General features: G+C 39.3%; 1 protein-coding gene across 2 annotated transcripts in view; it reads left to right on the forward strand.

The window, feature by feature from the left end:
• SORCS3 (sortilin related VPS10 domain containing receptor 3) overlaps positions 1-14,754 on the forward strand; it is a 615,258-nt gene that overhangs the window by 546,390 nt on the left and 54,114 nt on the right. For both annotated transcript variants that reach the window (XM_021072812.1, XM_021072813.1), the window contains 2 exons: positions 10,340-10,457; positions 11,740-11,873. In XM_021072812.1, coding sequence (XP_020928471.1) covers positions 10,340-10,457; positions 11,740-11,873 — 252 coding nt within the window. The remainder of the gene's footprint in view (positions 1-10,339; positions 10,458-11,739; positions 11,874-14,754) is intronic.

The raw sequence follows: 14,754 nt of genomic DNA on the forward strand, positions 1-14,754 counted from the left end.
TTTGCTGAAAGCATTGTGCTGAGAACTGTGTTATAACACTAGCAGCAAACACCTAAATTCGGCTCCTGACTCCAATGCCTATTCACTGTGTAGCCTTTTTGAATGAATTATTAAACTTCTTTGAGGCTTACTTTCCCCATCTATCACATGGGGACAATAGGTGAAATTAGATAATCCATGTAAAGTGGTTAGCATACTGTGAGTGTTCAATAAATTATCATGAATATTTATGTTTCTAATTATTATTGTTATTGTTGTTTAATTGACTTCTGCAGATAACCTCCTGTTTGCAAAATCTTAGAGTAGAGATAACAGGGCTATAAAAGCGTAAGGCACACTCTCTGCCCACAAAATTTTCAGGCATCCAACAAAAGACATGAAGCAACTTAATTAATTACTATTATGTAAAATACTAATAGTTGCTTAAGATTATTCATTTCTTAATTTATATTAAACGTTACAAGTATACAACACATTTAAACCTCAGAACTCTGTTAGGTATTTTTTTTCCCTTTGTAAAGTTTTATTGAAGTATAGTTGATTTACAACATTGTAATTATTTCCGCTGTACAACAACGTGATTCAATTATACACATGCACACATCTATTCTTTTTCAGATTCTTTCCCCATATAGGTTATTAGGTAGAGTTCCCTGTGCTATACAGCAGGTTCCTGTTGACTATCCATTTCATATACAATAGTGTGTACAGGCCGTCCCAAACCCCCAATCCATCCTCCCACCACCACCTGTCCCCTTTGGTAACCATAAGTTTGTTTTCAAATTCTGTGAGTCTGTTTCTGTTTTGTAAATAAGTTCATTTGTATCCTTTTTTTTAAGATTCCACATATAAGTGATATCATATGATGGTTGTCTTCCTCTGTGTTACTTTATGTAGTAGGTATTGTTATTATCCTAATTTTGCAAATGAGGAAATTTAAGTCTAATAAATATACATATAAAGAACTTCCAGTTGCTCCAGGACTGGGGCTCACATCCTGGCTTGTCTGAAGCCAACATATTTGATGTTTAACCAATTTATTCTCCTGGCTCTCAGAAAATATGTATATGACAAGCATTTACAATATGTAAGGCACAGCTTATATAAATTGCAGAATTGCAAGAGTTTAAAACCTAGCAAAGATGACAATATATTTAGGTGAATATTCTCTGAATTTTGATACCTGTTGGAAGTGCCAAGGATGATAGTCAAAATATAGAGAAAAAATGCTACGAAAATTCAGAGGAAAGAGATAATTTTTTTTCTTCCTAAGAAAGAAAGGAATGGAGGGGGAAGAAACATCATGGAGAGCGTAACAGAAAAGTTAGCATTTAAATTAAAGCCAAGTAGAATAGTCTGTCTCGAAGACAGAAAAAAATCTCAAGACCTGTATAGTGCAATGATTAACAAAAAATTCAAGGAGAAATGGAAGATTTGAACTATTATAGGGGAGTAGTTTATTAAACTTCAGGCAAATAGCAACAGACCAAGAAGTCCAACAGTTAGTGTGATTTTGGAGATGAGTAACACTATTAGCGAGCTTGCTGTAAAGAACTATATACAGCCCTCCACATAACAAATAGAAAATATGTATTTTTAAGCAAATATTCAATGTATATATAAATAATTATATATATAAAATTGACTGCACACTGGGCCACAAGCAAAGGATAGGCTAGTTCCAAAGAGTTGATATCATTGAGAATATATTCTTTCTAAACATTACCATTAGATCAATATGTTTAAGTGATGATAAGAAAAATAAATTAAAAAAAAAACTTTGTATACTTAGAGTAGTTTTGTTTTCTTAAAAAAGAACTTAAGGGAGTTCCCTTCATGGTTCAGTGGTTAACGATCCCCACTAGGATCCATGAGGATACTGGTTTGATCTGTGGCCTTGCTCAGTGGGTTAAGGATTCAGCATTGCTGTGAGCTGTGGTGTAGGTCACAGACAGTGCTCGGATCCAGCGCTGCTGTAGCTGTGGTTCAGGCCAGCAGCTGCAGCTCCTATTAGACCCCTAGCTGGGAACTTTCACATGCCTCAGGTGTGACCCTAAAAAGAAAAACAAAAAGAACTCAAAATGGTTACTGAAAATTACTTAGATTTGAAAAGATTTCCTTCCCTTCTTCCTGCCCTCCTCCCCAGAATTACTGCATATTATTTGACTTGACACTTGTAGAGTGGGTAGGATTTGGACAAGGTGAGAAGTTGGAAAAGGTATCCCAGGCAGAGGAAAAGCAGGCACTAGGAAATCATGCTTCTTTTAGTGGAAGAGAATGTAGGGTTTAATCTAGTGAAACTAGTGAGGAGGTGAGAGGTACTGAGAGCCTGGATTAGTCTTCAGCCGGAGGAAGTGTGACTGGTTAAAGCTTTAGCTTCACATTAAAGTCAACTTGAATCCCAGCTCAATCTTGACCTTGAGTATGGCCAGGTCCTCAGTTTACTCATCTGAAAAGGCTTTACCTAAGATTCTCAGGCATTGTATGGAGGATTCAGGATGATAATAGCCAGGGAACATTTAGCAGAGTTCCTGGCACCTGACAAGCATTCTGTCAGATACCCATCAATGATAGCTATTATTACTACTAGCACACAGGCGTGGCATACAAATGGAGTTGAGAGGGTTTGTAGACATGTATAAGGATTGAGTGTCAGGCTGGAAGTTAAGATCGAGGACCATGTTGAGGGATGAGTCTCTGCTAACACAGAGGTTTCTAGTCTGATAACTGAGAATCCAGTTGAGGCAATAACAGAAAGTGGAAAGTCAAGAAGAAACGGATGGAGTCAGCTTTGGCGTTGTTCTGTTTCTTAAGGTTTTCTTCAGGCAGGTGAAGCTGGAAGAGCTGGTGGTTAGAAGAGCTCAAGGTGCGTGCTCTGGGGTAACTGAGGAAGATCAAGGAAATGGAGAAGGTCCTGGGCAGGTGGATGACAACACAGTATTATCCTAGTTAAGTTTGACCAAATGTTGCCTCAAAAGTCAGTCTGCAGTGGCATCCTCTAATCTAACTCCCTGTGCACTGTTTGCTCTTTCTTTTGCGTATTTCCAGTGGTTTCCTAGTAAAGAATTCTTGTTCTTTTCCTTTTGGAAGGATTGTGGTCAACCACTCTCTCCTTGAAACTCTCTCAGCTTTTATAACTATATATGAAAGCTGATGTATTTGGAGGTTGAAAAAAGAACCAGGTTACAGTGCAGAGGGGAATCGGGCAACCCAGAGTTGCTCTCCGCTAAAGAGGAAAACATCTTTACAGAGCCTACTCCTCTAATTACATTTAGTATGGCATTGTTTCCACCTAAATTATAGCAATTATATACCAAGATCCCCTTTGAAATCATTTAATTAATGAGTAGCTAACCCTTTGTGTGTGTGGAATTCTAATGAAGTCTTTTATTTTTGTAAAACACCTCCCTCTCTCAAATTAATCACTTCCCTCCTTACAAGGCTTATTCAGGTCCGGATGGTGGATTAGAGAAGGTGTGTTATTTCCAATCCCAGCAAATCACAGCTGTTTTTGGAAATCCTAGCACAGTCCATGATAACAAGGGAAGAGAAGCTGATGCTATTTTCCTGAGATTGTTTTTTTCCTCCCAAACCCCAAAGGACACCTAGCAAAGCCATGTTCTTTGGCCCAGAAATAAGGGCAGATAAAGCTATTACCCCAATTTTGGAAGAAGTAGATGGTTTTTTGGTAGATTAATTCTACCCATTAATCAAACCAGAAGTATTTATTGAGCATCTGTTATATGAAAGAAGTGCCAGTGGAGACAAAGATGAATGACCCTTATAGATAAATCCTTTGTGTGCAGGGGTCACCAGAATATAGACAGACTATCTACCTGGAGGCAGACATAGGGATTGAAAGAAAATAAACTCTTGGAAATTGTCCTCAACGGGCTATGTTCCATTTAGACTACTTCTGCATCTCATCCTTTGTGTACATGTATCACTGATGAAAAATTGTTAAATTGTTAAATCTTCTGTTAAGGGCACTGATGTTTGGGGGATGAAATGATTGGCTTAAGGTCACCTAGCTAATCTAGCAGCAGATCAGAGCTAGGAAAAACAAGACTTCTCTTTCATTACCTAATACCCTTGCCTCTATGCCCAGACCACCTGTATATTGAAAGTTAACACCCGGGAGTGAAGGAGGGCATTTTGTGACCTGAGTCCCATTAGCAGTCCAGACAGACAGCAGAGGGGTTTAAAAAAAGAGAGAAATGGTCACAGGTCTTCAGCCCAAGAGGAAAATGAATCTTGAGTGGAGCCAAAAACTCTCATGAAAAAAAAAAAAATCCAGGTGACAAAGGAAAAAGAAAAAGGAAAACAAAAGTAATAAATTTTAATTGATTTTTCCCGAAAATCCATACTGTGAGAAATGGCTCTGTGAATTCATGTATTTGAGTCTATGGTTGGGAGCAACTTCTTCAGGGGAACCAAAGGGTAAGATACCTGTTTCCAGACAGTCATCTGTATTTATGTATGAGTATCTGATTTCTCCAACGCTCTCTAGAAAATGTTACCTCAAACAAGAATAAAGAAAGACCCTGCATTTGAGGTTAATATTTACCTTACCAGAGGAATTTTGAGCCAACCCATTCAAAAACCCCTGATGAGCTGGATCTTTGGTATGAGTCTTTGGAGGTCCCAGCAGTGAGAATTAGGGCAATGATAATAAACGTTTATCATCAATTGGGATTTTCAAGATTTCTACATACTCTATCTCAGGGTTTTTATGATTTTGGTGAAAATATGCTTTGAGTTCAGAAGGGGGCTAGGAATGTATTTCTGGAAAAGGAGGTCAAAATAGTTTATGCTGGTAATTGCAAGGAAGTGGTGGGATAGTGGGTGACAGTGGATTTGGGCATGCTGGGAATTAGCTTCTTTTTGCCAAAGACTTAAGAAGGGAACCACCCTTTAGAATTGCCTTGTTCCAGGAGTACTCAGTAATTAGTTAGCCAGTCTTTTTCAAGCAACTCCTGTTGAAAGGCTTTGTGTGGTACACAGAAGTACAAGAACATTCCCAGCCTTATGGAGCTTTCTCATTGGTTGACACAAATTTGATAAAAAAAAAATACAAGAAAATTAAATTATGGGTAAGTGGTCTAGAACAGTATTTCTCAAAGGGTGGTCCTGGAGACAACAACATCAGCATCCTCTGGGAAGTTATTAGATATGCAAGTAATCAGGCACCTCATTAGTTACCCCAAACATATTAATTAGAAAGTTTGGGTTGGAGACGATCTATATTTAACAAGCTCTCTAGGTGATTCTGATGCAGACAGTGGAGAACCTCTAGTCTAAAGATAATAGGACCATTCGAGTTTCTGAGGAGTGAGAGTTCAGTATTGTTGAAACAGTCACAGAAGGCTTTCTAATGGAAGTAGCACCTGATTTTGGAATTACATTATCTTTTTTTGGGGTATGTTCCACATCTTTGGTTCTTCTACCCTACCCATCTCTTGAGTTTTCATATTCAGTTGACATATGAACCACATTCTTCCCCAAAAGTTGCCACAAGTGGGACAGGTATGCTGTTCCTTCTTTACTTATGATAAGCTTTAGAGGAACATTTCCAGGAGATGAGAACATTTTATCTGGGAAACTGATTTATCGTATTCTGAATTAGAAGCAATGTAGGATTTCATTTTCCACTCCAGAACCAAGTGGATATATTCAGTGTTTATCATTCCAAAATGATGGACGTGATTTCTCTGACTTCTCTGATGGTTCCTCTCACTTCCCACCTGGGTTCTCACTTCTATGGATGTTGTGAATTTTAACATCTGTTCTAAGGGTAGTTATGACAAGGGATGATAAATGCTTGAAATTAAGTTAGTCTTTTTTTTAATCTCCTACTTAGTTTGCTGTGTTTCCATCATTTCTTCATCTTCTATGAGCTCAAATCAAATAACAGTGAATGAAACCAATATTGAACAGAATTAGGGAAGCCATATCTTTGCAAAAGATAGACCCTGTTTCAGAGCCACATGCCCCACAGGAGGGGATCTACCATGAGCTGATGATGGAGAGATGGGGAGGACATCAATGTCTGAAAGTTGCTAAGGGATTTTACCCCACAATCTTAGTTGGGGTCCAATGAGGAAGTGAGCAAAGTTCATAAGCCTGATCTTAAATGTTTAAAAATTTGCATCTGGCACATGAAAGCAGACTACCACACTCTTAAGTGGAAATATTAGAAAATTGACTTACAGTTTGGGGAAAGACTTGGAAAACATGGTGTAAGGAAGTCTGCAATAGAAGCCAAACAAATACAGATGAAAGGAATGGATCTGCTGGGGTTTCAGAGGAGAGGAATCTGAATTAGTCCACAAGACCTGATTGTGTACCTGTATTATGTTCACTCCTAAAATGAGAACTCTGAGCTCAGGAACAGGATATCCCAAAGAGTTGAGTTGGTTATTGAGAACAACCTTTAGAGGCTCGGGATCAAGTAGGCCATGCACTTGGGTGAGTGCTCATTTTTTTTGGTTTTCACTCCCCTGTCCATTCCTAAATCATCATCAGGTTAACCAGACATCGTTTTTACACTGCTCCTTGGAGAGATGGATGAAAAGGGGTCTCAAATCATATTGTCATTTTTATTATTTCTTATGCCTGCTATGACAAATTACCACAAATTGGGTGGATGAAAAACAAACAAACAAACAGAAATTCATTCTCTCACAGTTCTAGAGGCCAGAGTCTAAAGTCAAACTGGAAGCAAGGCCACCCTCCCTCTTATTTATGAAAGAATTCATTCTAGGCTTATTCCATCTTCTGGTGTTTCCAGATGTTCCCTGGCTTGTGGCTGCATAACTCTAATCTCTGCCTCTGTCTTCACATCACCTTCTTTCTATATGTCTCTCTTTTTTTGTATCTCTTATAAGGACATTTGCAATTGGACTTAGGACCAGGATGATTTTATCTTGAGATCCTTAACTCACTTAGCATCTTCAAAGACCTTTATCCAAATAAGGTCACACTCACAGGTGACAGGGATTACAGTACAATTGTATCTCTTTGGGGAACCACTATTTAATTCAGTACATCATCTTTATCACTTTTCTTTTTTTCTTTTCTTTTCTTTTCTCTTCTCTTCTTTTCTTGTCTGTCTGTTTGTCTGTCTTTTTAGGGCTGACCTCACATATATGGAAGTTCCCATGCTAGGGGTCAGGTAGGAGCTACAGCTGCCAGCCTATTCCACAGCCACAGCAGTGCCAGATCCAAGTAATGTCTGCAACCTACACCACAGCTCATGGTAATGCCAGACCCTTAACCCACTGAATGAGGCCAGGGATTGAACCCATGTCCTCGTGGATGCTGGTAGAATTTGTTATCGCTGAGCCTCAGTGGGAACTCCCTATCACTCTCTTTTCTAATGGTCCTTAACTTTGGTAACTGTGAACCCTTTGGAAAACTGATAAAATATATGCAATTTCTCCATAGATAAATACATACATGCCAATATATGCATACTTTTATTTAAAATTTAAGGAGATTCAAGTTCTACTACTACCACCAAAGCTCCTAAGTGTACTTTAGTCTATATTGTTATATATTAGTCTATATCATTCTTAAATGGTGACATCCAAGACTAAAACTAGAATTTTCCTTTTTGATAGATTTAATGGAAAACAGACCAGGATATTGCCACTTTTGTTCTAGACGATATACAAAATTCTGCATTAATTAATGCATTCTAAGATTACCTTAAGTATTTTTGATCTCTCTAAATTGTTTATTTATATTAATAACATTGTGCATGAAAACTCTTAAGCTGAAATCATCACCATCATCATTATTATTATTTATCCTGAGCTGCACCAAGCCCCATTTCTTTCATCTACTGCTTATGTAGTTGCCAGGGCAGGACCTGACGTTTTCCCCTGTTATGTCACATGTTATTAAATTCAGCCCTGTCTCCTCAGTCTGTCAAGACCTTTTTGGGTCTTGATTCTGCCATCAAGCATATTGATTGTTTCTACCAGCCATGTGTCATTAGAAAATGCAGTTTCCAATGACGACCATTATTTCCATGTCTTCAAGTCATTAATAAAAATGATGAACAAGAAAGAGCCGACAGCAGAACCTTGCAGCTAAGTACTCACCCTCCCTCCTGCTTGATTTTAATGCTGTAATTAGGTACTGTTCAACCACATAATTTTACTAGCATCTGGATCATATTTTTTCATCTTTTCTTCAAGGCTGCTATAGCATACCCTGTTAGATACCTTGTTGATAGCCAGGTAAATCATACGCCTTAATTTCCCTCTTCTGTCTGCCTAGTAATCCTTTCATATAGAGGAAGGGGGTTAATCTGACGTGATGTATTTTGAGGTCCATAAAATCACTGTAAACTATGTGAAGTAGGCAGAAGCATTTTGTTTTTTGTTCAGCATCACCGGTATCCTGCTGCTTAAAGTACTCCAATCCAGGAAGACTTACTAAAGGAGGTAAGGATGTAGAGGATTTGGATGGTCCGGATAGAAGGGGACATTCATTAAGATTTATCCTACTTTTCTGTTGGTTGGTCTGTTTTTGCTTGATGAGATTTTAACCTTATTCTACTCTCTTAAAACAAATAGAAACTTTTAATAAGATATAACAGTTTTGTTAAATGTTAAAAAAAAAGGCTGACTCATGACTTCTCCATGAACTGAACCAGAACTGAATAGTAGAAATACATTAGTGTAGACCTGGCTTGAATGCATTGGATTTGGGTACCACTGAATATGGCAAGAATACAATAGAAGAGAGAGACCCTGGAGGGAGGTAGCCCACATGGTATTGGCCACACAATCCAGGGTATTTTAGACCCTGTAGCTCCTACTACTCAAGGCTAAAGTAAAATTTATGCAAAGACCATGCAGTTGTGCTAAAGGAGAGACCCTTAGTTCCTCCCTCAAGCCTATTTAATCTTTTTTTTTTTTTTGATAAAGCTCTATAAAAGCTTTATTTAACATATAACTGATAAAACATTAAAAATCCTTCCCTGAGGTGTATTTTAAGTTGCATGATCTACAAAACAGATTGCTTTCTCAGTTTCACAAATTTAGTCAGCTCCACCCCTACGACAGCATCCTCATCTTTCATATAGCAGAAGGAAATGTCCCTTGGAGAGAAGTAGTCTCTTAGTGTCACTATAAGACTATTTGAATTTGGGAAAAGGAGAACCCAGGGCTGAGAGTGTGGTTAAGTCTTGCTGGAATGCAAGCCATCCAATTCCTTGAAAGACCTCAATCTGTTTCTCTTCCCAGCATGACTGGTCTCCCCTTTCCATCACGGTGATGGATGCCTTGCATTGTAATTACAAGACATGCCACTGAGTGGAGTATGGATGATCAGTCTTTTCTCCTCTTTTTCTTGAAACGATTGATCATTCATATTTATAGGGATATCAACTGCTGGTCTTTGAAAAGGTCAGTATTGATTATCTAAATCTCACAGATGGTGTGCTTCTTTGCTTTACATAAATATGAGTTCCTTTTACAAGACAACTATGATTTTTCAGAGAAGGGAAAAAGAGCGTGGTATTCATGTGAATTAAGCAATGAGAATTTCAAGTAAAGCATGCTTAGATTCAGTCAGAATTTTGGAACTGGCAAGGTCATCTTTTAGATCAGCTAATCTACCCTCACCTCAACACATCTATGTACAATTTTCAGGTGAGAAAACTGAGTCCTTGCCAGGGGACATCAGTAGATATAATAGTAGTGTTTGCATTAAGAAGAAGGCCATATGTAAAATATGAGCAACATGGAGTTCCTTTTGTGGCTCAGCAGTAACAAACCCAACTAGTATCCATAAGTACACAGGTTTGATCCCTGGCCTCACTCAGTGGGTTAAGATCCAGAGTTGCCATGAGCTGCAGTCTAGGTCATAGACACAGCTTGGATTCCACATTGCTGTGGCTGTGGTGTAGGCTGGCAGCTGCAGCTCCAATTCCACCCCTAGCCTGGGAACTTCCATCTGCCACAGGCACAGCGCTAAAAACAAACAAACAAATAAATGAGCAACTGTTCTCCATGAGTAGAGGGTTGTAGATGAGTGGGAAAATTTTTCCTTCTCCACACCTTTCTATATTTAAATGCTTCCTGTAAAGCACATACAATACTTTTGTGCACATACAAAAAGTTTGTTTTAAACCTGCAATGAATACTAGGTCAGTTGATTGAAATTGTGTGGGCAGTGACTTTCCCCTCAGTGGCCATCAAAGACCTGGCTGTGGAAAAATTGGTGAAGTCTGCAATTTGGTCCTCTCTCCCCCCAGTCTTTGTGCACTGGTGACTGACCGTGGGGCCTTTTCTTGTCTTGCTCATCCTCCCCCGAAAACCCTTAGAGTTTTTGGTCACTTCAGCCTCCGCTCTGAATGGCAGTTGGTGAAGGTGGACTACAAATCAATCTTCAGCCGGCGCTGCAATAAGGAGGACTTCCAGACCTGGCACCTGCTCAATCAGGTACAGGGCAGGGTGGAGGAATCCTGGGTCCTAGAAATAGGAGCTACTGCAAGTTCTTTTTGGTCCTACTAGGCCATCCTATTTTGAGGAGGAAAGTAGCGAGTCAACTGAGGATAATGGTGGATTATGGGGGAGGGTCTGGAGCCCACACACCCAAATCTAGCAGGGCCAGATGATATTTGGGGATCATTTTGCACTCTGGAATCCTGATCTTCTTGAAATCACTGAGCAGCCTGAGGGAAAGGTGACAATGATAACCTGAGATTTTAGTGCTACCCATGGAGAGATAAACTTCCCAAACTAGGAGACTGGCCAATGGTTTGACCATCACAGGTTCTAATAGGAAGCATGAGAGGATTTCTCAGACTAGCTGGAAGGACCATTGCAGGTAGGACAAAAGAGAAGGGGTGAAAGGTGGGAGTGAGGGGCTCCATATGCAACAGAGGCAGACTATTTTTCTTTAATAATTATTGGATGCATATAATTTGCACCAACTTCTCTTTTTACCCTTGACTGGGAGTAAGGACATAGGCATGGTTGTTTATCATAGACAGGACTCCTGTTGGGTCCACTTCAGGTTTACTCTGAAGATGAAAAATATGCCAGAAGTAGGTTCCTTTCCATTAGAATTTCTACTTAAGCCATTTGGGAAGTTGCCTGCGGTCTGTGAGGATGACTTGGAGTTTTTGTATTCTCCACGGATGTGGAGAAGAAACAAGGCCAAGTCGAAATCACTGACTGGGTTAGGTGGAGTAGCAGTGATAGGCCAGCTTCCCACAGTGCTCCTCTTGCGTGGCAGTAAAGATCAGCTTTTTAATCTCTGGAACTCCCAGATGGTTAGTGGGAAGGCGATTTCTACCTAAAGAGACCAAAAGAGAAGACAAAGACAAATACCATATGATATTACTTATACCTGGAATCTAATATACAGCACAAATGAACATCTCCACAGAAAAGAAAATCATGGACTTGGAGAATAGACTTGTGACTGCCTGACGGGAGAGGGACGGAGTGGGAGGGATCGGGAGTTATCAGATACAACTTGGAATAGATTTACAAAGAGATCCTGTGGAGTAGCATTGAGAACTATGTCTAGATACTCATATTGCAACAGAACAAAGGGAGGGAAAAAACGTATACATGTAAGAATAACTTGATCCCTGTGCTGTACAGCGGGAAAAAATAAAAATAAAATAAAATAAAATAAAACTAAAAGGTGAGGTGGTTTAGTTCACATTCTTTGTGTTTTTCTGCCTCTCTCACTGTTGATTTTCTTCCTAAGGGGGAGCCTTGCGTCATGGGAGAAAGGAAAATTTTCAAGAAACGCAAGCCAGGTGCTCAGTGTGCCCTGAGCAGAGACGCCTCAGGGACAGTGGTCTCAGAACCATGTGTCTGTGCCGACTGGGACTTTGAATGGTGAGTCCCTTCATGTCTCGTCACCAATTCCAACTAGATATTTGCTGGTTTGAGGGATGAAGGTGAAGATGAAGTTGGGGAGAAAGGCATGACTCAGAGGTAGGAGGTGTGTCTGCTGGCCTGCAGGCCTGGCTGCCCCTGTTCCTGGCCAGGTGGGAAGTCTGCATCCCTGGAAGGAGGACAGGAGGAGGCATTTTCACATGGAAGATCATGGTTCTAGCAGAACAGCATGTCCAAGGGGACTTCTCATCTTCAGTGGGCAGCTGTCCTGGAGAGTCCCAGAGAAGTTGGGCTGGGCACAGAGAGCCCAGAGAGCTGGCACCTTGGACAGTTCCCTCCAGACGCATTGACTCAAATTGTGTTCTTCCAAATGAACCCTTATCATCGCTTCTTTTTTCTCCCTCTAATGACAATCCCAGAGAATGACTTTGAATCTCATTTACTAGCTATTGACTCAGTAATTTCCAAATATTCACTTCCAGCTCAGGCCTGTATCTCTTCTTGGATAAAGACATTTGTGTCCATCTGTTTACTCAGCATCCATCTTCCTTTGAATTGCTAATAGGGATTTCAAACTTAATGTAGCCAAAGCAGAACTCTTCCTCAATACCCACTACTGGGAGCAGTTTTTCACTTTTCTTAAGGCTCCCATCCCTGGACCATTTTCCCAAATTCAGTAAAACATACAGACACCCACTCATTTGCTTAAGTAAAAATCCTAGGAGAGCTTGATTTTCCCCTTCTTTTACCCTCATGTCCAGGCCATCTGCAAATCCTTGTAAGTTTCTATTTCCAAAACACATTCTAACTCAAAGCATCTGTGACCATGTTCATTGCAATCTGGATCACTCCAACCATTTACTAATTCACTCTCTACTTCCCCTCTGGTCACCCTAAATATATATATCATTAGAGCATACAAAATTATATTTAAAAACCTAAATCAGATCTTATCACTATTAGGTGCCTCAGTGAAAACATCAACTGCTCAGAAACACCTTCTGAGATCATCTAATATCACTTTACCTGAGCACTCTCTGTCACATAGCCCTGTTTTGTTGGATTCTTAGTGTTAACCAAAAGTAGAGATTTTTTTTTTGATTGCTTTATAGCTGCCCATCTTTCCCCAGTAGAGTGTAAGTGCTATGAGGGCAGGAATTTTAGACTGTCTTTATTGTTGCATCTTCAGTGTGTAATCAACAGTAAACATCACAAAGTTGTATGATGTTTTTGAATGTTGTTTCTTTGAGGAGAGTCCAAAGCTGAAGCTCAATTTAGATATTTTCATAAGTTATTCCAGATTAAAAAAAATTCCAAAGGAAATAGTCTGCATCTATTAACCCGAAGCACCCATCCATCCCACTCCCTCCCCCTCCCCCTTGGCAACCACAAGTTTCTTTTCTGTGGAAAGTTTCATTTGTGCTGTATATTAGATTCCAGATATAAGATTCCAGATAAAAGTGATATCATATGGTATTTGTCTTTCTTACTTACCTCACTCAGGATGAGAGTCTCTAGTTCCATTCATGTTGCTGCAAATGGTATTATTTTGTTCTCTTTTTTGGCTGAGTAGTATTCCATTGTGTATGTATACCACATCTTCCTAATCCAATCATGGGGTTAATAGATGCTGACTATTGCCTTTGGAATGGATTAGCAATGAGATCCTGCTGTGTAGCACTGGGAACTATGTCTGGTCACTTAAGATGGAGCATGATAATGTGAGAAAAAAGAATGTATGCACGTATGTGTAACTGGGTCATCATGCTGTACAGTAGAAAAATGACAGAACACTGTAAACCAGCTGTAATGGAAAAAATAAAAATCATTATATATATATATATATATATATATATATAGCATAAGGGCTCAAGTCTCAGCCTATAAACATGGAAGATAAAGGGAAGCATCAAAGCTGCATCAGTTCTTTCCTCCCATCTAGTAAGAGAAATAAGCCCAGATGGGTACAAAACAGCTGCCCCTGTGCAGCAGCCTCACCCTTTCCATCCTCATTTCATCCAGCCTGTTTTTAAAGCTTGATTGGTGCTGCAAGCTATCTTTCATTTCCTACTTTCTACTAGGACTATAGCTGGTGACAGCAAGCTTGTTAGGTGACCATGACTGCTCTGTATGAACTCCTCATCCATGAATTCATGCCTAGAACAATTTGACTTCAGCAAGAATCATCTGAATGAAATGGGACAAATTGAATTTAATTTTAATGGCAGAATCCCACCTGTGGCATTTTTGACCCTTTGGAAACAAAGGATATTTTCATACTTGAGTAGAATGAATTTTAATTATTAACCACAATCCAGAAAAATAGTCATAGCACTTTATACAGTAAGCCACACAGAATTAGGGTACATGACATATTGATGTCAACCCAAATATTCAGAATATGAATATCAGGCTTCCCTCTGTCTTTCTGCATATTGCATCCACAGTGGCAGATGTTTTTGTTTATGTTATGCTACGTTTTCTCTTGTGTCTCTCTGAGCTGTGCTATACCCTCACCTATTGTTAGAAAGTCTTGTAATTAATTAATAAAGAGTAAGAATTGTAACATAAATATTTTTCCTTCAGCAGTTTACATTAACATTTACTAGTCTGGAAAAAAAAATCCAAGCTCTGATATTCAGTTTTTGACCTTGGGAAATTGACTCTAATCTCTATGACTTCAACTCCTGGACTGTAAAATACAAATATATAACATGTATCTCATTGGGTCCTAGGGAGGAATAAATGAATTCACATACATCATTAAAGTGGATAAGGAGTTTATCCTAATGGTGCAAATAGCTTTTGCTGCTGCTGTTGTTAATCTTGTACCCCAGGGTTAAGTGGTCTCTGTGGTATTTTTAGCAACTAGCCAGAGCTC

The sequence above is a fragment of the Sus scrofa genome, chromosome 14 (genome assembly GCF_000003025.6).
Source record: "Sus scrofa isolate TJ Tabasco breed Duroc chromosome 14, Sscrofa11.1, whole genome shotgun sequence".
NCBI classification, from domain to species: domain Eukaryota; kingdom Metazoa; phylum Chordata; class Mammalia; order Artiodactyla; family Suidae; genus Sus; species Sus scrofa.